This window comes from Electrona antarctica, assembly GCF_951216825.1.
Source record: "Electrona antarctica genome assembly, chromosome: 5".
NCBI lineage: Eukaryota > Metazoa > Chordata > Actinopteri > Myctophiformes > Myctophidae > Electrona > Electrona antarctica.
The window spans coordinates 8,046,797-8,071,484 of record NC_136810.1 but is presented as its reverse complement, the minus strand read 5'-3'; the positions used below and the strand labels follow the sequence as shown (position 1 = coordinate 8,071,484).

General features: G+C 45.6%; 1 protein-coding gene across 1 annotated transcript in view; it reads right to left on the bottom strand.

Moving 5' to 3' along the window:
* Positions 1-79: 79 nt before the first annotated feature.
* The window catches only part of LOC306923282 (A-kinase anchor protein 13-like), an 88,421-nt gene continuing 63,812 nt past the window's right edge, over positions 80-24,688 (bottom strand). The window contains exons 19-37 of the mRNA XM_079501322.1: positions 21,951-22,094; positions 20,135-20,260; positions 18,798-18,915; positions 17,192-17,312; positions 15,796-15,926; positions 14,150-14,226; positions 13,720-13,786; positions 13,143-13,254; positions 11,268-11,350; positions 10,306-10,497; positions 8,391-8,546; positions 8,207-8,277; positions 7,974-8,018; positions 7,671-7,721; positions 5,939-6,139; positions 5,176-5,457; positions 4,669-4,791; positions 3,164-3,356; positions 80-1,057 (exon numbers count right to left, since the gene is read on the bottom strand). Coding sequence (XP_079357448.1) covers positions 1,002-1,057; positions 3,164-3,356; positions 4,669-4,791; positions 5,176-5,457; positions 5,939-6,139; positions 7,671-7,721; positions 7,974-8,018; positions 8,207-8,277; positions 8,391-8,546; positions 10,306-10,497; positions 11,268-11,350; positions 13,143-13,254; positions 13,720-13,786; positions 14,150-14,226; positions 15,796-15,926; positions 17,192-17,312; positions 18,798-18,915; positions 20,135-20,260; positions 21,951-22,094 — 2,349 coding nt within the window. The 3' untranslated portion in view covers positions 80-1,001. The remainder of the gene's footprint in view (positions 1,058-3,163; positions 3,357-4,668; positions 4,792-5,175; positions 5,458-5,938; positions 6,140-7,670; positions 7,722-7,973; positions 8,019-8,206; positions 8,278-8,390; positions 8,547-10,305; positions 10,498-11,267; positions 11,351-13,142; positions 13,255-13,719; positions 13,787-14,149; positions 14,227-15,795; positions 15,927-17,191; positions 17,313-18,797; positions 18,916-20,134; positions 20,261-21,950; positions 22,095-24,688) is intronic.

Genomic DNA, 24,688 nt, shown 5'->3' with positions numbered 1-24,688 from the left:
GCTCCATGGACATCTGGAAACATTTTTTGTGCCAGGGACCCCCAATAGTGAAGATTACATTTGCAAACATTTTCCCAGATTTCTTTCAAAAAACGCTGGCTCACGAGTCACGACTCGCTTGTAGATGTGCTATTTTCATATATAGCCCAAGTATATAAATTAAGGTTAACGTGATTAAATTGATTTGTCATGCTATTAAGTGTTTTCATTGGGGACCCCCCTCAAGGACCACTGTGAGAAACATGTGAAGACCATTCAGAACATTACATGTTAGGATTAGCAACATAACAAAAACAGACCACTAGGTTATTATTGCTTGGTGTTTAAAGCTTCCATCTGCTACAAGTGAACTCTTAAAAGCCGGGAGAGGAGATAGATGTGTGCCGGACCTCCTCACGCCACAAAGGGACCCAACGGAAGTCCCTTAAATAAAAGGTCACTTTTAAATCTCTTCACAGTTGGCTGGAAGAACTTTAAAAAATAAAAAATAAGAAAGAAAGAAATCTAGTTCACGCTTTCTTTTCCCCATTATGTTCTCTCTCTCTCTGATCGTCATACGTAGTACTGTACTAGTACTGTACTGGAGCCTGTCTTCATAACCTCATGCTCAGAGTTATGACAGAAGGCGCTGCAGGCAGACTGCAATGCAAGGCACAATGGAAACATCAACAGAGTCAAAGTCCTCCTCACTTAACTTTGACACCTCCCCCCCCCCCCCCCCATAAAATGACGCATGGGAAATGTAGTCCTGTCATCCTGGGGGGGTTGTTCGTTAAAGCAATTTTTTGTGTGTTTTTTTTTTGTGTGTTGTGCACGGATCTACCGCGTGTGTGTCTGTCTGTCTGTCTCCCAGACTGTCTGACAGACAGAGAGGCTTTGGACACCTTGTCCTGTCCTTGAGTCCAGACGATCCGAGTCGTCCGGATGAGAACGCCTCCGTCTCCACTGAGAGCCCCGTGGACGATGTGGTCCAACGTGGACGATGTGGTCCAACGTCAGCATCAGCAGAAGATGTCCCCGTCGCTCTGAGGTTCCGCCGTTACAGTGGCCTTACCATCTGGAGAGAATCCAAAGATAATAAGAGAGAAGCATGCTTTTTTATATATATATATACATCAACGCATTGACACAAATACATTGCTATTTTATCTCTCAAAAATAGCGAGAATAGCCCGTAGTGTATACACGATCACAACACATTGTGAGATTGTAGATGTGATATACCAGTAAGACGCCTGAGGGCGTGACGCGTGCACGCATCCGCCTGGTTGACAGCAGACTGCTGGGCGAGTGCTGGTGCTTTGGCATGTGGGGGTCAGATCAACATTTGGAATGAATTCTGTACTGGCCAGATATGGAGCATGTCTTGAGTGTACAAGGTTTGATGAGGTCAGATCAACATATGGAATGTCAGAACAGGTCAGCTCCATATATGGAGATCTAAGGGTGGCAGCGGGGGCAGTGTCTTGAGTGTCCAGGGTAAATGGTGCATTTATATAGCGCCTTTATCCAAGGCACTTTACAGAGATTGTGCATTACATTCACCCATTCACACACACATACATACACCGATGGCAGCGGAAACCATGCAAGGCACCAACTAGCACATCGGGAGCAATTAGGGGTTCAGTGTCTTGCTCAAGGACACTTCGACAGTAACTCTGCGGGAGCCCGGGTTCGAACTGGCAACCTTACGGTTACCATCCAGGCACTCTACCCCTGAGCCACCGCCGCCGCCGGGTTTGATGAGGGCCCAGGTAGGGCTGGGCCTTCATTTTAGGGCCTGTTGAGAACTGGCTGCCAGGCACGGCTGCACTAATAACTTTGGGGCAGGCCTGTCTAGAGTTTAAATGGACATGTATCAGTCAAAAGAGAGACATTGAAGAGGAAGGATGGATGGGGAAGGATCAACATGTGGATTGTCAGAACAGGTCAGCCCCATATATGGAGATCTAAGGGTTTGAGGTCAGATGTAGAGTTGCTGGCCAATATTGATGATATCAGAGATCTCATGGGCTTAATATTGATGACATCAGGGATCTCCATCCCTGATGATGTCATATATATGTCATAACATATATGATCATGCCTGGGGTGACTAACTAACTAACTAACTGACGGGAATTGCACGTTTTCATAGTAAATGTGACCTGCGGTCGCAATTAACAGTTGTACCCCAACACAGCACAAACATCTTGGTCAGATCAAACTCATTCAGACTGCGAGATATGTTTCTGTCAACATCATTGTTAAGATGCCACGCAATTCTATGTTCACTTCCCATGTCATGTCACCATGTCACTTTTGGTTGAGCTGAAGGTTGATACAGAAGCTTCTCTGTTTATTCTGAATCTGATGCCTGTCTGCTGACGAAATAAGAACAACACTCAAGCTGTCATCTCATAACTGGTTCAGGATGTCATGTTCTGCATCAGGCAGGATGATTGTATAGGGGTCTATACGTCTGTATACCTTTATTTGTTTAAAAGGCTCCCTGGCAAATAAGCCTTAAAGGAGTAGTTCACCCAAAAACAACATGACTTATTTCTATTAATTACTCAGCCCATGAAGCCTTGAATTCAAGGAGATGTTTTTTTTTGCAATAATTTGAGCGTCAGGGCATCAGTCAATAGGAGACTCAGTAGGAGACTCTCTGAGTCACGATAGGTCCCATAGCTCCTATCAGTCAATAGGAGACTCAGTAGGAGACTCTCTGAGTCACGATAGGTCCCATAGCTCCTATCAGTCAATAGGAGACTCAGTAGGAGACTCTCTGAGTCACGATAGGTCCCATAGCTCCTATCGTAGGAGACTACGATAGGAGACTCTCTAACATGATTTTACCCAGGGGTTTTTAAGGGTGTCGTTATTGTGATATTACTCTTCTGTACCCACAGGTACAGTGTGTGTGTGTGTGTGTCGTGTTGGAACTGTTTAGGAGCGGGTGTGTGTGTTCCTCGCGATGCCGCCATCGATGGGCCGCGCATGTCTGTGCGTGTGCGCTGATGGGTCGTGAGCGTGCGCCTAATCCAGGTTGTGTTATACAAATGTGAGGAACTTTCACTAGATTTTTTTAAAACTTTAAACCAAAAATCCTCTCTCTCACACTTGGCACACACGCCAGTGTGCCAGTGATCACCCTCCTCTACTGTATGTACTGTACCTGTGTCTCCACCCTTGCCCTTCTTCTTCTTCTTGTCCTTCTTATCCTTGGCTTTGGTCAACTGCAGTAGCCTGGAGGGCTCTTTGTCGCCCCCCGGAGGCTTGGAGGACGAGAAGAAGTTCTTGGAGAGCCTCTTGGATCCGATACGGAGGAAGGGTTCTTTGGTTGGAGCAGAAGACGACAGCAGCTCTACCTGCCATACAACAACAACAACAACAGCAACATCCAAGTCAGTGGTTCTCCTTTTTGATGGTACACCGCATATTAATGAACAATATAATTAGTGTAAATACACCGGATTTAGCAAAGATGCTAATTTACATCCACCGGTAGATTTTCCCCCAGGGAGTCCTACACAAAAGATTAAGCCAATAGCATGTACTATGTTATCACACTTTTGTATTTTTATAATCCCTGCGGCTGCTCTAGGCTATAGTCATTCATTAATTTGTGAAAGACAGACATAACTAATGGCATGAGCTAAAATAATGATTAAGTACTACACCTTTTTCTAATTGTGTACATTGTACATTTTAAATAATAAAGTGAAAATGCCCGCCTCCGCCCGCTTCAATGTTAACTAAATGTTTTAAATCCATTTATCTCAGATTATTTTCCCCCTATTCTTTATTCACGGCTCATAACTAAAGCATCAGCGTTTTTACTTCGGGTTCATGGGGGGTGTGCACGCTTATCCCACACACCATGGGGGGTGTGCACGCTTATCCCACACACCATGGGGGGTGTGCACGCTTATCCCACACACCATGGGGGGTGTGCACGCTTATCCCACACACCATGGGGGGTGTGCACGCTTATCCCACACACCATGGGGGGTGTGCACGCTTATCCCACACACCATGGGGGGTGTGCACGCTTATCCCACAAACCATGGGGGGTGTGCACGCTTATCCCACACACCATGGGGGGTGTGCACGCTTATCCCACACACCATGGGGGGTGTGCACGCTTATCCCACACACCATGGGGGGTGTGCACGCTTATCCCACACACCATGGGGGGTGTGCACGCTTATCCCACACACCATGGGGGGTGTGCACGATTATCCCACACACCATGGGGGGTGTGCACGCTTATCCCACACACCATGGGGGGTGTGCACGCTTATCCCACACACCAAAGGTCCCACATGCGGAAATCACCCCTCGCTCCAGACATGCGGTCTAATGTCTAATGACAGTCGGACTGATAGTATATCGGAACTAAAGCCTGTACCCGTTCATTGCCCGTGAGTTTATGGTCTTCAAAATAAGAGCACACTCTGAAAAGACCGTGGCTGAATCTAAACACAGCGAGAAATACATCTGCCAGTAAATGAAAATGTGTACGGAAGAAAATAGGTTTCTGCCCTACAGCAACAATATTAATTATTTGACATGAAAGAGCTTGAGAAGCATTGCTATGATTCTAAGCTACCTCTTGGACGTGTTCCGGTGTCTCTCTGGGCTCCAGGTGGTCCAGAGAACCAGAGCTGTGGAACCTACCTCTTGGACGTGTTCCGGTGTCTCTCTGGGCTCCAGGTGGTCCAGAGAACCAGAGCTGTGGAACCTCAAGGAGTCTTCAGAGGTGGTGGAAGGGGTTCGCTGGTACCTCTGCAGCTTACTCGACTGGAGGTGCACACACACACACACACACACACACACACACACACACACACACACACACACACACACACACACACACACACACACACACACACACACACACACACACACACACACACACACACACACACACACACACACACACACACACACACACACACACACACACACACACACACACACACACACACACAGTGAGCACGACATTTCGTCTCTGTCGGGTGGGAACCTCATATTGTATACTCCGTTGAATGTTTTAAATCCAGGCTCAAGAGTGGATGTAGATTGGCTTGTTGAACTATTTTCAAATGTTTTAAAATAGCAACAAATGCAAATAAGTTTAGGGATAAGGGCCGGGGTAAGGGGTGGGTCCACAGTCTCTCTCACCTCCTCTCTCCTGGTGGCCTCCATCCTCTCCGTCTCTCTCCTCACCGCCTCCTTGTCTCTCTCCAGCCTCCTCTGGGCCTCCTTGAGTCTCTCCAGGTCTCTGTGGAGGTCGTCCTTCCTGCGGTGGAGGTCCTCTCCGTCCTCCTCCACCTCCCTGCGCCTCCTGGCCCCCTCCCGCTCCTCCTCAGTCATCTTGTCCTCCCTCTCTGCCAGCGTCCGCTCCCTCAGCTCCCACTCCCTCTCTCGTCTCCTCCTCTCCTCCTGATGCGCCGCCTGCTGTTTCTGTGCACCAACCAATGACAACGTTGGTACCCATTCAGGAATCCACATGCTCAGCTTTTGATATCCCCCCCATCTGGTCATTCTCTTTTGTTTAAGGCCAGATGGGGATATGTTTTATCCCTGCTTCTGGTCATTCTCTTAAGGCCAGATGGGGATATGTTTTATCCCTGCTTCTGGTCAGACCCAATACTAGGCATGTAACAATATATCGTGAATCGATTAAAATCGATTCAAACTGGAGACACTGGCGGCCAATTTTTGGCCAGACAGGCTATTTTCAACGGACTATATCTAGGGAACGGGTGGTCGTGCTGACGTTTTACCAGAGGCTTGAAAAGCTGCTGTCTATGCAAGTCCATGAAAACTTTAGTTTGTAGATTATAACTTGTGCTTGTAAAGCATAACATAATGCTTAAAACACCAAAAGGGGCTCCCGTTCAGAATAGGATAAAGAAGTTCTCTCTCTCTCTCTCTGTCTCACCTGGAGGCTGGCGGCCTCCTGCCTCTGCCTCTCCAGACTCCTCTGTTTCTCCTGCTCGATGAGGGAGGGCGGCCGGGAGGAGGAGCAGGAGGACAGCGAGGAGGACGAGGAGTGTCTGGAGGAGGAGGAGGCGATGGCCAGACGCTCACTGAGCGACGCACGCTGCTCCTCCATGAATGAGTCCTGCTGCACCACCACGGCCTGCAGACACACAAACGCACGCACACAATTCAATGGGCTTTATTGGCATGAGAAAACATACATGGCCAAAGCAAAAAGTGGAACAATACAGTCAATCAAAGCAAAACATTTGAATGCATTGAATTGTCAGAATATCCAATAAATCAACATCTATGTACAGAGATCTCTCGGTGAAATAGTGCAGGAATGTTATATTCGATATCCTTCTCCTATCACAGTAGCTCATGTTGCAGTGTTTGCACATTGTTTTGGTACAGTGGACAGACGGTTAGGAAATGTAGCTCGGTTTCCACTTCATTTTGTGTGCAGTGGGGGCGTAGTCTGTCTTCTCTAGGAAGACAAGTCTGCCTATGGCGGCCTTTCTCGATCGCAAGACTGTGCTCACCGAGTCCTAGTCAAGATTTGTCTTTGTTTTGGGTCGGTCACGGTGCTCAGGTATTCTGCCACAGTGTATTCTCTGTTTAGGACCAGATAGCATTCTAGTTTACTCTGCATTTGGGTTGCTTCTTTCCAATGTGTCAGATAGCTTTCCTTTTTCTGATTTGTTGTTTTGTTTGTCCAGGACCAGCTGGCTGAGGGGACATCTCGCTAGAGTTTGGCTGTGTGTGAGTGCCAACTAGGGCTGGCCAAATGGAGACATTTTATTAACCGGTTACCGTCAGGCCTTGCCGGCTAATTAACCGTTAAGGAAAAAAGTGAGCGATTGAAGCGACAGTGGAAACAAATGCATATCTTCAGGTTTTAACGCACCTTCAGTCCCCAAGACTCTAGCCTGGCTTTGGCCATACTGATAACGTGGATTCACTCTCGCTTCCTCCCCAATCTGATATAGTGGGAAGGAGGCGTGAGTGAATCCATGTTGTGTCTGACAAAGCCTCCTCCACCGCATCGTTTACTTTACCTACCAGCCAGGTTGTCTGCAGTGTGTCTGTCGAGCATACTCTGTGTCAATAAGACGGCTGAATTAACGTTCCACTCCTCGCCAATATAGTGGCACATAATGGTCAACTACCTCTCTGAGTCCAACAGTCGTCGGTAAAATAAAATTATAAATACATACAGTGATGCAATGACTGTTAAGTTGACCAAAGTTTGGCGAAAGCTGCTGCTAGCACACACTAGCTGCTGCTACCACACGCTAGCTGCTGCTAGCACACGCTAGCTGCTGATAGCACACGCTAGCTGCTGCTACCACACGCTAGCTGCTGCTAGCACACGCTAGCTGCTGCTAGCACACGCTAGCTGCTGCTAGCACACGCTAGCTGCTGCTACCACACGCTAGCTGCTGCTAGCACACGCTAGCTGCTGCTACCACACGCTAGCTGCTGCTACCACACGCTAGCTGCTGCTAGCACACGCTAGCTGCTGCTAGCACACACTAGCTGCTGCTACCACACGTTTGCCCCGTTAGTGTTTGTCGGGTACCAATTTCTTAACGGTTATCGGTTGGCCAGCCCTAAGTGCCACACACACATACACACTAAGACAAAACTCACGTCCTGGAGGGACAGACAGACAGGCAGACAGGTACCTGCAGTGATGTGAGCAGATCATGGAGGTGTGTGACGCTCTGGTTGACCTGCTACAGAAAACACAACAGTTGTACAGTCAGTGTCAGTGTACAGCGCGCGCGCGCGCGCGCGCACGCACGCACGCACGCACGCACGCACACACACACACACACACACACACACACACACACACACACACACACACACACACACACACACACACACACACACACACACACACACACACACACACACACACACACACACACACACACACACACACACACACACACACACAGCAGTGGTTGAAATGATGGACGTACCTCATTGCTTCTCTTGAGCAGCATCTGCAGGCTGGTAGTGGCTCCCTGAGAGAACACACACACACTATTAGGGCTGAAACTATTAACGTTTTTGATGAATCGTATCATTAACTAATTAAGTCTGATTAACCAGCCCATGTACAAGGTGAAAATAGCTGGTCTAACAAGCTTGTAACATCTATAAGATATGTAAATCCCAACACACGCATGCACGCACAGCACAGCACACACACCTTCTTCAGCACACTGTCTGACTCTGTCCTGCGCAGGTCCAGTGAGTCCTCTCCCTCTTCTTTATCCCCGTCTGTAGGAAGAGAAGAAAAGGCACGCACAAGTCAGGGAATGTATTTATGTGTGTGTGTGTGTGTGTGTGTGTGTGTGTGTGTGTGTGTGCGTGCGTGTGTGTGTGTCCCTTACTTTTGCTGCAGTTCATCTGATGACTGTCAAAGCCTCCAAATGTCTCAGCTCTCCTGGGCAGACACACCGGTCCGACGCCGCCCCCTGTCAGGACAACAGGAGTACTGCACCCTGCTCCACCCAGGCCACTGTTCACTAAGGCAAGAAGGGTCTCGACTGCAAAGCAGGACAGACAGACAGGAAGACAACAGCGTTACCGTCCGCACTGCTGCTATTCTTTAATATTCTTTGTCATGGTCCATTATTGCTTCTTAACCCATTTTGACCTGAGATCAGATTCTAAAAATGTCTTCTACATCCTGACAGTTTTCTGAAAAAGCTATGTTTCTATGTCAGTCGTGCGCGCTATGAGCTTGTAGATCTGCTATTTTTCAATAGCTAAAGCATAACATAATGCTAACACCAAAAGGGGTTCCCGCCCAGAATGGGTTAACGCATTCTTTGTTATTGTTTTACTATGACAGCAGCTACAAACCTGAGTTGAGCAACCAATCCTCAATAATTTTACTCTTACAGTATGTACTTATACATACGATAAAAAAAAGATCTTGTGTGTGTATTTAACCACTGCATCCTGTATCTATTTTCGTATCATCGGCAGCGGTTCTGACGAGCGCAGCACTTTACTGAGAAGTCGAGATGTTTTCAAAACGTCTACGCTCCCGAAATAAGAGATCACGTCTCAGAAATGCCAAGAGTAAAGCAGTGTGCGCAGCAGTGTTTTGTCTACGGGTGGTTTTTGCGTGTGACCACATGCACTCTGGGTCTGGACCAGCTACTGCTTGGTCTGGACCAGCTACTGCTTGCCGTGCACTGTGGAAAGCCCACAGAGACACACAGTGGACCTGTGGTTCTCCTTCTGGGGACCCCCAGAATATTGGTCTATAGGGGGTTGCAAGGGGTCTCCAGTTAGGAACCAAACTGACCCTTACAGGGCTGTAACTCAGGTCCTAATGTATACTGAAATGACTGTCCTTGAAATTAACCCATTTTGACCTGACATCAGATTCTAAAAATGTCTTCTACATCCTAACAGTTTTCTGAAAAAGCTATGTTTCTATGTCAGTGGTTCTTCGATTTTTCTAAAATAGCAGACCTACAAGCTCGTAGCGCGCCACTCGGTGGCGCGCTATGAGCTTGTAGATCTGCTATTTTTCAATAGCTAAAGCATAACATAATGCTAACACCAAAAGGGGTTCCCGCCCAGAATGGGTAAAACATGTTTGAGAACCACTCCAGTGTTCACTCCCACTGGTAGAAGAGCAGCAGACTCAGAGTTCCCCTCTTTCCAATGGAACAGTGAATGTAAACACAGCTTCTGAACCCAATGGTCACTGAACGAAAGATTGAACCCGATCGCCAGAAAGCCACACAAATGAGTGACAAATCAGGAGAAAATCTACTTTATTACCGACTACTTTCTCTGTCCCAGCAACACACTTCGGTAAACATACGGTAGCTCAGTGGTTCCCAAACTTTTTCATGTCAAGGACCCCCAAATTGACAATAATTAGCCCGCAGACTCCCATTTGAAGAGAAAAATGCCAGGGAATAAGAGAAGATTTTTAAGCATTTTAATTTCAAGGACCCCTCCAGTTTGACATGCATTAGTCTACGGACCCCCCCATCAATGTAAATCAATGTTAATTTAACTCTGAGAGTATACAAATGGAACCATTTGTACACTCTCTGAGTTACAGACCCATAAGGGTCCATTTGGTTCCAAACTATAATTTATCTGGGGACCCCCTGGAACTCCCTCAGGTACCCCTGGTACCCCACTTCAGTAAACATACGGTAGCTCAGAGGACATTGGCCATATTTGCCGCCAGGCGCCGGCGCCGTGTAGATGTACGTAGACCATTTGTAGGATTTGCCTTTCCTTCATAAATTAACCGTCTCTGCTTTCACCCACCTTCCCGCAGAGCGTCTCTCATGATTGGCTCTCCCTTGGTGACCTCGTCAGGCGTCGCCCGGAAGAACATGCGCTCTCTGATTGGTAGTTTGGTGTCTTCAGGGGTGGAGCTACAGTCACACAGTTCTCTGAAGATTAGGACCTTCTCCTCCAGCAAGGACACAATCTGATCGTCTTTTCTTCTTAGCAGCGCTGTAATACGAGCACACACGCACATTTGAAATGTTTATTTATGTCGACACACACGCACGCGCGCGCACACACACACACACACACACACACACACACACACACACACACACACACACACACACACACACACACACACACACACACACACACACACACACACACACACACACACACACACACACACACACACACACACACACACACACACACACACACACACACACACACACACACACAGAAGGAACAATATCTCTTGGGTTGTCTCCCATCATCATTTGATAAATGTCTTGTGGTTGAACTGAACTGTGCTGCTGTACAGTAGCCTCAATGACAGCTCTCTCTCTCTCTCTCTCTCTCTCTGTGCTGCTGTACAGTAGCCTCAATGAACTGTGCTGCTGTACAGTAGCCTCAATGACAGCTCTCTCTCTCTCTCTCTGTTAACTGTGCTGCTGTACAGTAGCCTCAATGAACTGTGCTGCTGTACAGTAGCCTCAATGACAGCTCTCTCTCTCTCTCTGTTAACTGTGCTGCTGTACAGTAGCCTCAATGAACTGTGCTGCTGTACAGTAGCCTCAATGACAGCTCTCTCTCTCTCTCTGTTAACTGTGCTGCTGTACAGTAGCCTCAATGAACTGTGCTGCTGTACAGTAGCCTCAATGACAGCTCTCTCTCTCTCTCTCTCTCTCTCTGTGCTGCTGTACAGTAGCCTCAATGACAGCTCTCTCTCTCTCTCTCTCTCTCTCTGTTAATGTGTGGAAGTGAACACTCACCTCTGATCTCCTTGGCTCTGTTCTCCTGCAGTCTGCGGTCCTCTTCTGTCTCACTGGGGACGCCCTCGTCTTCCTCTTTCTCCCTGAGACACACAGGACAATAAGGAAGGACACACTTTACTCCCTGAGACACACAGGACAATAAGGAAGGACACACTTTACTCGCCTGGACATTAACCCATCAGATTCTAAAAATGTCTTCTACATCCTGACAGTTTTCTGAAAAGCTATGTTTCTATGTCAGTGGTTCTTCGATTTTTCAAAAATAGCAGACCTACAAGCTCGTAGCGCGCCACTCGGTGCTATTTTTCAATAGCTAAAGCATAACATAATGCTAACACCAAAAGGGGTTCCCGCCCAAAATGGGTTAACCCTTTAGGACAGTGATGTGTGATGAATGCCATTCTTTCTCTTTTTTGACGTTTTTAGCGTCCATATTCTGGAGCGAAGAAAGTTTACCAAAAATAGCTGATAAATGATGTACATGGATAAAATAAACACACCTAGTATAGGGGGAGACACCGTCAATCAGTGGTGTGCACAGATAGACACTAGGGGGTGCTAGAGCACCCCCTGCCCTTTTGGCAATGTGCCCTTTTGAAGAAAAAAAGAAAAAAAAACTTTTTTTTTTCTTCTTTTTTTTTGATTTTTCAAAAATAGCAGACCTACAAGTTCATAGCGCGCCACTCGGTGGCGCGCTATGAGCTTGTAGATCTGCTATTTTTCAATAGCTAAAGCATAACATAATGCTAATACCAAAAGGGGTTCCCGCCCAAAATGGATTAAGGCAACCGGCCGGTTCCACGCGCTGCACAAGGTGCCCTTTTTTAACTTGAGCACCTGCCCCTCTAAATGTCTGTGCACGCCACTGCCGTCAATCAAGTATATAGGGTTTAAGTGGTTAAAATATTAACATGTGTCAACACTGTGTACTACAGTCCTGTCATTGGTTACAGTATTTACTGAACATTTGTTGAATATTAGCTAGCATCATTATCCTGGAGTTCATTAACACATTAATTAACTAATTCATTAACTAACACATGACGGCTAAATTAGTTTCATGCTGGCTTCTATTTTGGTTTAGGGAAATAAAGTAACTTAATAAAGTTCTGAAAGGCCGTTTACAAGCCAAACTTTGCAAGCACATAAAGAATAAGGAATAAAGTCACCAACGATTAAAGGTTGAGTTCATTGTGGGCTACCGCTTCAGGTCCTTTCAATGTATAACCAATTAAGACCTGAGGCTGATGCTAAACATGTCTTGTAAAAACTGTTTTATGGAAGACGTATGTTGCTTATATCAGTGGTGATCAAACATTTTCATGTCAAAGACACCGAAAATTACATGTATTTGGCCACAGACTCAATAATACATTGCATGCTTTTGCAGTGGCGTGCACAGACATTTAGAGGGGCAGGTGCTCAAGTTAAAAAAGGGCACCTTGTGCAGCGCGTGGAACCGGCCGGTTGCCTTAATCTATTTTGGGCGGGAACCCCTTTTGGTGTTAGCATTATGTTATGCTTTAGCTACTGAAAAATAGCAGATCTACAAGCTCATAGCGCGCCACCGAGTGGCGCGCTACGAGCTTGTAGGTCTGCTATTTTTTTTTTTTTTTTTCAAAAGGGCACATTGCCAAAAGGGCAGGGGGTGCTCTAGCACCCCCTAGTGTCTATCTGTGCACGCCACTGTGCTTTTGTGTAACACTGTAGTATAATCAAGTAGGGCGTTAATTAACGGAGAAAACCCCTGCACAAAAGGAGGTTAAAATATGGAGATTATAGGTATTCTACCTGACATCCGCAGTGTGTGTGTGTGTGTGCGTGCGTGCGTGCGTGCGTGCGTGCGTGCGTGCGTGCGTGCGTGCGTCTTACATGCAGTGCATGGCATCCTGTATGATGGTCATCCATGTGTTGCGTTCATCCTTGCTGCTCGCCAACACCTCCACCATCTCTGGTGTGGTCCCAGCTGTGATGAGGAACAGACCTGATGGTAGGAACACATTATTAATTATTCTCCATTAGCATCACATATTATATTGTCCATACATAAACACTACTGTGTGTGGCTGTCGCATGGAAACCTTGTATGTCCAAAATCCTTACTTTTCAGGAAAAGTGAAAGAGAACCCTTTTGTTTCAATGGATCCAATGTACTTATTATTTAGTCAGAAGCTCTTTCACTGGTTCAATATTTATAAAAGCCACACCCTTAACCACTTTCAGTTACAATGTTCACAATGCATTCGCAATGCAACGTGATGTGAACTTGTAGGTTATTTTTGCATGACTGTTATATGATTAATCAATTAGGGCATTTATTTTACAGAAAAAAGAAAAAAGAAAAGGATTAAAAAAAAGTGTAAGTGTAATTGAGCATTTTAAATATTTGAGTGGCAAGTAAGTAAATTCAAGATAGATAGAAAGATAGATAAAATATGAATCAACAGACCTCGTTCCTCATTAGCCACCTCCCTGACAATAAGCTTCTGTAACGAGATGACTGTGGACCGCTGGTCCTGAGACAGACAGACAGACAGACAGACAGACAGACAGACAGACAGACAGACAGACAGACAGACAGACAGACAGACAGACAGACAGACAGACAGACAGACAGACAGACAGACAGACAGACACAGAGAATATGGAGTGAGAACAATGCATCATAGCGCACCTTCAACCTCCTCAGTGTGTTATGACCACTATTTTTTAATACTATTGCTGCTATTTCTATTTTGTATTTTTCTTGGTTAATGTTTGTTGATGCTACAATGTTGAGGAAGCAAATTAAAAGCCATTATTTGTCGTAGACATAGTGAGCTTGTAGATCGGCCACTATAAGGGCATGAATGTGTGGGTGTAAATTGTGCATAACCTACCAGGGAGGCAAAGATGTACTTCTGGTCCTTCTCCTGGAGAAACACCAACACGTCAGACAGCAGCATGGCATGGACGTCTGGAGGACATGGACACACACACAGGTCAGGTCACATGGTTGCATACTAGGGATGGAACTAGGGCTGTGAATCTTTGAGTGTCCCACGATTCGATTTAGATTCTTGGGGTGACGATTCGATTCAAAATGATTTTCTATTCAAAATGATTCTCGATTCAATACATAGGATTTCATCACAATCTACTCCAGTCTTGAACTGAAGTGACTACAGTAACTTGAAAATGACTGAAGACATGATGTTTACTGTGATTAGGGTAAGCTTACATTTCATATCACAGACACCATGTAGTGAAAACTCCTGTAACTGTAACCAGGAAAATAAATCTAAATCTTTTTGGAAATTATGAATCGATTTTGAATCGTTCATAACGGAATCACGATTATAATTCGAATCGATTTGACACCCCTAGATGGAACCATACATACAGTACATAGGTGTATCTATGTATCCATTTTGAATTCCAACGATATAACTATATCAATATGTTTTTGTGTTACAGTTCTTGCCATGTTGGCTTGTGGTGGGCATTTTTGTCAAAATGTAATCTTTTCCACAGACATACAAAAAGAGCGGACAATAATATTACCAGAAAGAAACACAAAGAGATAGCCCTGAATGACCATAACAGGTCTGTAACTCTGAGTGTACACAACACACATGGAACCATAAGGCTAGTATTAGGTTCCATTTGTATTGTGCTGTAGTACACTGTCAGAGTTAAATTAAGGGGGTCCTTGCAAATAAAACGTGTGTGAACCACTAGTACTAGTGAACTCATAATGTGCCATAGTGTCAAATCAGTAAATCAGTGTCATATTCTAAAGAAAGACTTGCATGACCACAGGCACACAGGACAGCACAGGATAAGTATAAAGCAGTGTTGTTTTTGGCAGCAAATTTTGATTTTAGTTTTAGTCGTAGTCTTTTGAATAGTTTTCACTTCGTTTTAGTCACATTTTAGTCACCTGGAATTAGTCTACTGTATTTTTAGTCGACTAAATGTCATACGATTTTAGTCGACAGTTGATTTAGTCGACTAAAATGTATTTTGACGGGCCTCGTAATGACTGATTTTACACTTAGCCGATCTACACTTAGCCGATCTACAAGCTCACAACGCGCCGCGCTGCGAGCTTGTAGATCGGCTATTTTCAGCATGCAACCAAGTGTAAAATGACTTATACTGGTCCACTAGTCCCTTCTTAACATTTTAGTCTAGTTTTTATTTGTTTGACGAAATTGTCAGTATTTTTAGTCTTAGTTTTAGTCATCATAGCTTAGTTTTCATTTAGTTTCCATTTAGTTTTCGTCAGTGAAAAAAAGTTAGTCGACGAACATTTTTCGTCTTAGTTTTAGTCGACGAAAACAACACTGGCATAAAGGTCCTTACACACTGGCTAGCAGGACAAACAATGTCAAAGTGGTATCACAGATATTTCACATCAAACTATTCCTTTGGTGAAGGCTCATTCATACAGGTTCATGCTTTTATCCAGATCGATCGTACTTGTGACAACAGCATTTGAATAACGTGAATTTGAACGTCAACAGAACAGTGTGTGACTGACCTTTGAGGCGTCCGGTAGAGTTCTTCAGTTGCAGCGCTCCGTCGTGCATCAGTCTCCTCCCTCTGATGAGGTCCTCCTTGGCAAACATCTGACCGCTCTTCATGCACATGATGGACTTACTGTCTGTACGACTGAAAGGTTTACGCCATGGTTAGATACATGTTGGACATTTGACACAAAAATATATTAAAATGTTTTAATACATTTACCGACAGCATTCATTAATCCCTCGATAGCGTATTTCCAAGGTTTTATAGCGCGTAACACTTACTTTGAAGATCCAAATATCCGTAATCGCATGTTGCTGTGAAAAACTGCTGTGTGTGGTATCATGACCGGTTGTTGTTGTCTCGCTCGGCGGTGGAAAAAGCTGACCGCGAGTATCTGCTACAGGCCGTTGAAAACGCTTGTCTGGGCCAGAAACTGCCCCCTCAATGTCCTTTCTGAGATACAGGGCTTTGAAGACAGGGCTTACAATGCAAGTGGATGCGCGCGCATCTCACTCAATGTTTACGCGATAGCTTCATTAGCTACGATACGATCCGAATTAAAACTTGGATTAAAGAATGTAAACCCTGGTTCACGAGAGTCTCGTGTTTGGCGGGCTAGGGTACTAATTTACACCCTCGTGTTCCTCGTTTGTGGCGGGCAGACGGTTATTAACCCGGTCGATGCCAAACTTTGCATACACACTCCCTGGATGCCAACGATGAACCTCTGCCCCGCATTTTCCAGAACGGCCTGTTATAGCGCCACCATGAGGCAGCTTTTCAATTTTTTTACCTAAAACTGCACCGATCTGCGTGAAACGTTGCATGCACACTCCCTAGAGGCCAAGGACAAACCTTTGACCTGCATTTTCCGCATCTGCCTTTTATAGCGCCACCAGGAGGCAGACTTTTGTAAAACACATCTTTTGATATTACTCCTCCAGATTCTGTCCAAAAATCTCACAAATCGTTACACAGTATCTCTATGGTCATGTGCTCAAGTCGGATCTGTCCGATATTTCATATTCCATCCTAATTGGCTATAATTGGCTTTTACAGTTTGCAAGATTGCCCCGTTTTGAACAAAAGCCTCAAATCAGGAACGCAGCATGCAATTTACGTGAAATCTTTCACACATTTTCTTACTAGGCTGAGGAATATATCCCACCCTTTTCACATTGGCCTGTTATAGCGCCACCAACAGGTTGATTTTTGCAAAACACATTTTTGGAACAAAATGCCTCAAATCATCCAATTGCCATCAAAGGCAAACATGTTTATATTACTCCTAAACATTTTGCCAAACATCTCACACATCCTCCTATCCTCCTGGTGGAGACCTGTGCCCAGAAGGGCACTTTTTCTAGTTGATTATTGATTTTCTGAGCCACGTTGAGGTGTTTTACCTGTAGACCTCCCGCAGCCGTCGTTTCTTCTCCTGCTCGTTGACCTTGCTGTCCACCGAGGCGATGATCTCCTTGACGAAGCGCAGGGCGTCTGAAATACTGCTGTAGTCTTCATCTGTATCTGGAGGGAGGACAAGACTCTGTGTTCATACTCACTTCTAAAGTGGACACCTGTCACATTCATCTGGATGTTAGGAACCTTAACCCATTTTGACCTGAGATCAGATTCTAAAAATGTCTTCTACATCCTGACAGTTTTCTGAAAAAGCTATGTTTCTATGTCAGTCGTTCTTCAATTTTTCAAAAATAGCAGACCTACAAGCTCGTAGCGCGCCACTCGGTGGCACGCTATGAGCTTGTAGATCTGCTATTTTTCAATAGCTAAAGCATAACATAATGCTAACACCAAAAGGGGTTCCCGCCCAAAATGGGTTAAATCAACCTAAACGGTTCAACCACTCCACAGTATGACTGATAATGATGCATCTTTTTTTTTTTTTAAAGATTCTTTTTTTTTTGTTGCTTTTCTTCCTTTATTGATAGTTTCAAGTGAAGACAGACAGGAACGAGGGAGAGAGAGAAGGGGAGAAACACGCAGCAAAGGTCATCATGAACGGGACTCGAACATGCGACACGCTGTCAGGCCAGAGCCTATATGTGGCATGCGCCTGGACCACTAGGCCAGCGGGCACCCCATAATGATGCATCTTTTAAAGCTGGAAGGTTCATATTGACAGGTCCATACAAAGCATCTTTATTTGAAGACAAACCGTTACATTAAATATCTTTGCTGAAGAGCTCGTTGAGGGTTTTGTTGGTATATAACCCATTCTGGGCGGGAACCCCTTTTGGTGTTTTAACTAAGCATTATGTTATACTTTAGCTATTGAAAAATAGCAGATCTACAAGCTCATAGCACGCCACCGAGTGGCGCGCTACGAGCTTGTAGGTCTGCTATTTTTAAAAGATCGTAAAAATGCGGCACAAATCTTTGAATATATATTCTTTCAGAGCGAACGTTTTTTTTATTTCGACGTCAGGCCTAAATGGGTTAGTCAATGAAAAAAAAGAAGAAATCTCTAATCAAAGAGATGAGTGAGTAGCTATGAGTGAACACTAAACCCAGAAGGTAGGCTACCTTTAGTGTGCTGGAGGATCCTCTGGATGAGAACAGGGTACTATGAGTGAACACTAAACCCAGAAGGTAGGTAGTGTGCTGGAGGATCCTCTGGATGAGAACAGGGTACTATGAGTGAACACTAAACAGAAGGTAGGCTACCTTTAGTGTGCTGGAGGATCCTCTGGATGAGAACAGGGTACTATGAGTGAACACTAAACAGAAGGTAGGCTACCTTTAGTGTGCTGGAGGATCCTCTGGATGAGAACAGGGTACTATGAGTGAACACTAAAGACAGAAGGTAGGCTACCTTTAGTGTGCTGGAGGATCCTCTGGATGAGAACAGGGTACTATGAGTGAACACTAAAGACAGAAGGTAGGCTACCTTTAGTGTGCTGGAGGATCCTCTGGATGAGAACAGGGTACTTGGTGATTACCTTTAGTGTGCTGGAGGATCCTCTGGATGAGAACAGGGTACTTGGTGATTACCTTTAGTGTGCTGGAGGATCCTCTGGATGAGAACAGGGTACTTGGTGATTCTCTGAGTGACCAGCAGGATGCACTCTGGGATACTGAGCCTGCGCACGATACTGCTGCTCATGATCTTCTGCAAATCAAACACACACACCTGGTTACATTATGTGACAGTGTCATCTACATTCTGATATAGATGTATTGTCACCGCATTCCTGTTTATGGCAGTGAGTCAAGGGAGTGTACCTACATCGACTGTCTTTAACTTCTCACTTGTGTTTGGGATCTTTGTATGTAGTGTATCAGAGTCCTCTGTTCAAAAGGGGTATTCATATGTATTATGTATGTAATTTTGATGAGGCCTATAGTGAGCCATTGTTAGACAGATTTCAGCACACAGCGGGGAGCCTGGGATCAAACCGGAAAACCTTTACCATTCCCCAAGCTTGTATGTCAGTTATTTCTGCATTATCTTTATTACATTATGTCAGTAATTTCTTTGTATATTTAAGTCATATTTGCCCGAGTGTCCCTACCTTGATGAAAACTGTGACCAGCGAGTGTCCCTACCTTGATGAAAACTGTGACGAGCGAGTGTCCCTACCTTGATGAAAACTGTGACGAGCGAGTGTCCCTACCTTGATGAAAACTGTGACCAGCGAGTGTCCCTACCTTGATGAAAACTGTGACGAGCGAGTGTCCCTACCTTGATGAGAACTGTGACGAGCAAGTGTCCCTACCTTGATGAAAACTGTGACCAGCGAGTGTCCCTACCTTGATGAGAACTGTGAGGAGCGAGTGTCCCTACCTTGATGAAAACTGTGACGAGCGAGTGTCCCTACCTTGATGAAAACTGTAACCAGCGAGTGTCCCTACCTTGATGAAAACTGTGACGAGCGAGTGTCCCTACCTTGATGAGAACTGTGACGAGCGAGTGTCCCTACCTTGATGAAAACTGTGACCAGCGAGTGTCCCTACCTTGATGAAAACTGTGAGGAGCGAGTGTCCCTACCTTGATGAAAACTGTGAGGAGCGAGTGTCCCTACCTTGATGAAAACTGTGACCAGCGAGTGTCCCTACCTTGATGAAAACTGTGATGAGCGAGAGTCCCTACCTTGATGAAAACTGTGATGAGCGAGTGTCCCTACCTTGATGAAAACTGTGAGGAGCGAGTGTCCCTACCTTGATGAAAACTGTGACGAGCGAGTGTCCCTACCTTGATGACAACTGTGACGAGCGAGCGTCCCTACCTTGATGAACACTGTGATGAGCAAGTGTCCCTACCTTGATGAAAACTGTGACTAGCGAGCGTCCCTACCTTGATGAAAACTGTGACGAGCGAGCGTCCCTACCTTGATGAAAGCCTGGAAGCGCTTGTCTTTGGCCAGGAGCTCCTTGTAGAGGTTGACCGCTTCGTTGTGACGGCTGCAGAACTTCCCGTAGACCTTCTTCATGCGCTCGGCGTTGCAGCCTGAGAACTGAAGAGCAACACAATGATGCTTCTCCTATCACACCAGTGATATAACTACTCAAGTACTGTACCTAAGTTGAGTACAATTAAGTACAATGTTGAGGTATTTTCTTTTTTTTACTTTATTCAGTACATTTTCAATACTTTTAGATCTACCCTACTACATCTCAAAAGAAAACATTGTCCTTTTACTCCACTACAATTATACGAAAAGTTACTAGATTTTGATTATTACAAAAACACACTTCAACTGTGTGTGTGTGTGTATATATATATATATATATATATATATATATATTAAGGCTGTCAAAGTTAACGCGTTAATCGTGCGTTAACTCAACGTCCTTTTAACGGCGTTAATTTAATTAACGCGCGATTAACGCACGGTGAAGTTTGACAGAACGGTTGAGAGACGCATGCATCTGAATGCAGGCAGGCAGATTCCAATAGCCCCGCCTCTCTCTCACCCCCCCCCCCCCCCCACTCTCTCTCTCTACCATTCCCACACTCAGTCCGGACTCCGGACCGTCAGTACTATAGGGCTGCGCACTGGACAGTTGAGCTGTGAGCAGAGGCTGAATGCCTCCGTTCGGCTCGTTATTAATTAATTTGCTTCACAATGTGTTAGATCAGAAGCTCTTTGAAGTGGGCATTGGGCAAAAGCAAAACTCTGGCAGTTTTGGTTGACAAACATAGTTAGTTAGTTGTGGAAGCTTGATGCTAATCATGCTACACAGACCATGCTAATGAGTGCTAAAGCTAATGTTGACATGCAGGAGAGAGAGGGGCAGGGGCTCTCGTGTGGGTGTGTGTGTGTGTGTGAGTGTGTGTTGAGTTTATGATTTTGTTTCCCTCTTCCATGGCATTTGCAATAAAGCAAGCATTCTCCCATGTTGAGTATTTAAAACTTGAAAAGACCACCAGTGGTCCCTGAGGGGATTCCAGGTGGCCCACAGCTAAATGATGGAGGGTTGGTAACCAAATGAACCCTTATAGATCTTTAACTCTCAAGAGTTGAATAATTGTTAAACAAATGCATTACTTAAAGTTAATTTACAAGAAGTCTACACAATTAGAGAACTTAGAAAAAATGTTATTTTGATCAACATACAGCCTGTTATCTCTCCTAATGGTACCAACATCAATATAGTTCTTTAGTTTGGGTCTGGAAGGCTAAATGTCATCAAATGGTGGTCCGTGGCTCAAATGCATAATAAATAATGGACCTTGATATGAAAAATCTTGAAAACCACTGATTTAAGGTATATTTAGAACGGATAAAAAATATGCGATTAATTTGCGATTAATCGGCGATTAACTATGGGCAATCATGCGATTAATCGCGATTAAATATTTTAATCGACTGACAGGCCTAATATATATATATATATATATATATGTGTGTGTGTGTGTGTGTGTGTCACAGTATGATTGGAAAACCAATTGGATTGAAAAAGGTGCACTCGGTTTCTCCCTTTCTCCCCACGACAAGAAATGGCGTCTCAGGAGGCTAGGGGGGGGGGGGAAGCCCCCTAGACTCCGAGACGCCATTTCTTGTCGTCTCCAAACAAGAACTCACGCGGGAGGTGAAATCGAAGAAAAAGAGCACTCCATTTTCAATCTGACAGGTTTTTCAATCGTACTGTGTAACATATATATATATGTGTTTTTATAGACGCTGTACAAGCTTCTCTCACCTGGTTGACGAGGACGTCTCCGATGCCGTGGATGAGGAAGCTGCTGTCGCCTCGCCCCTCGGCCTGCGACGCTCGCTTCCGCTCCAGCAGCAGCGTGAGGAAGTTTGTGTGCACCTCTGACAGCTCCTCTAGCATGGGGAACACCTAGGGCAACACAAAGGCATAGCTAAATACGTCTGACAGCTCCTCTATCATGGGGAACACCTAGGGCAACACAAAGACATAGCTAAATACGTCTGACAGCTCCTCTAGCATGGGGAACACCTAGGGCAACACAAAGGCATAGCTAAATACGTCTGACAGCTCCTCTATCATGGGGAACGCCTAGGGCAACACAAAGACATAGATAAATACGTCTGACAGCTCCTCTGGCATGGGGAACACCTAGGGCAACACAAACAGCTCCTCTAGCATGGGGAACACCTAGGGCAACACAAAGGCTTAGAGAAATACGTCTGACAGCTCCTCTAGCATGGGGAACACCTAGGGCAACACAAAGGCTTAGATAAATATGTCTGACAGCTCCTCTAGCATGGGGAACACCTAGGGCAACACAAAGGCTTGTAGAAATATGTCTGACAGCTCCTCTAGCATGGGGAACACCTAGGGCAACACAAAGGCTTGTAGAAATATGTCTGACAGCTCCTCTAGCATGGGGAACACCTAGGGCAACACAAACAGCTCCTCTAGCATGGGGAACACCTAGGGCAACACAAACAGCTCCTCTAGCATGGGGAACACCTAGGGCAACACAACGGTTTAGAGAAATACGTCTGACAGCTCCTCTAGCATGGGGAACACCTAGGGCAACACAACGGTTTAGAGAAATACGTCTGACAGCTCCTCTAGCATGGGGAACACCTAGGGCAACACAACGGTTTAGAGAAATACGTCTGACAGCTCCTCTAGCATGGGGAACACCTAGGGCAACACAACGGTTTAGAGAAATACGTCTGACAGCTCCTCTAGCATGGGGAACACCTAGGACAACACAACGGTTTAGAGAAATACGTCTGACAGCTCCTCTAGCATGGGGAACACCTAGGGCAACACAACGGTTTAGAGAAATACGTCTGACAGCTCCTCTAGCATGGGGAACACCTAGGGCAACACAACGGTTTAGAGAAATACGTCTGACAGCTCCTCTAGCATGGGGAACACCTAGGGCAACACAACGGTTTAGAGAAATACGTCTGACAGCTCCTCTAGCATGGGGAACACCTAGGACAACACAAAGGCTTACAGAAATACGTCTGACAGCTCCTCTAGCATGGGGAACACCTAGGGCAACACAAAGGCTTACAGAAATACGTCTGACAGCTCCTCTAGCATGGGGAACACCTAGGACAACACAAAGGCTTACAGAAATACGTCTGACAGCTCCTCTAGCATGGGGAACACCTAGGACAACACAAAGGCTTACAGAAATACGTCTGACAGCTCCTCTAGCATGGGGAACACCTAGGGCAACACAAAGGATTAGAGAAATACGTCTGACAGCTCCTCTAGCATGGGGAACACCTAGGGCAACACAAAGTCATAGCTAAATACGTCTGACAGCTCCTCTAGCATGGGGAACACCTAGGACAACACAAAGGCTTACAGAAATACGTCTGACAGCTCCTCTAGCATGGGGAACACCTAGGGCAACACAAAGGCTTACAGAAATACGTCTGACAGCTCCTCTAGCATGGGGAACACCTAGGACAACACAAAGGCTTACAGAAATACGTCTGACAGCTCCTCTAGCATGGGGAACACCTAGGACAACACAAAGGCTTACAGAAATACGTCTGACAGCTCCTCTAGCATGGGGAACACCTAGGGCAACACAAAGGATTAGAGAAATACGTCTGACAGCTCCTCTAGCATGGGGAACACCTAGGGCAACACAAAGTCATAGCTAAATACGTCTGACAGCTCCTCTATCATGGGGAACACCTAGGGCAACACAAAGTCATAGCTAAATACGTCTGACAGCTCCTCTAGCATGGGGAACACCTAGGGCAACACAAAGTCATAGCTAAATACGTCTGACAGCTCCTCTAGCATGGGGAACACCTAGGGCAACACAAAGGATTAGAGAAATACGTCTGACAGCTCCTCTAGCATGGGGAACACCTAGGGCAACACAAAGGCTTAGGGAAATATGTCTGACAGCTCCTCTAGCATGGGGAACACCTAGGGCAACACAGAGGCTTAGAGAAATACGTCTGACAGCTCCTCTAGCATGGGGAACACCTAGGACAACACAAAGGCTTAGGGAAATATGTCTGACAGCTCCTCTAGCATGGGGAACACCTAGGGCAACACAAAGACATAGAGAAATACGTCTGACAGCTCCTCTAGCATGGGGAACACCTAGGGCAACACAGCTCCTTTAGCATGGGGAACACCTAGGGCAACACAAACAGCTCCTCTAGCATGGGGAACACCTAGGGCAACACAAACAGCTCCTCTAGCATGGGGAACACCTAGGGCAACACAGCTCCTCTAGCATGGGGAACACCTAGGGCAACACAAACAGCTCCTCTAGCATGGGGAACACCTAGGGCAACACAGCTCCTCTAGCATGGGGAACACCTAGGGCAACACAGCTCCTCTAGCATGGGGAACACCTAGGGCAACACAAAGGCATAGAGAAATAGTGTCCATGTGTATGTTGGCTTTATTGCGACGGTAGGTCACATTTACTGTGAAAACCTGCATTTCCGTGTGTCACGTTGCGCCACCAAATA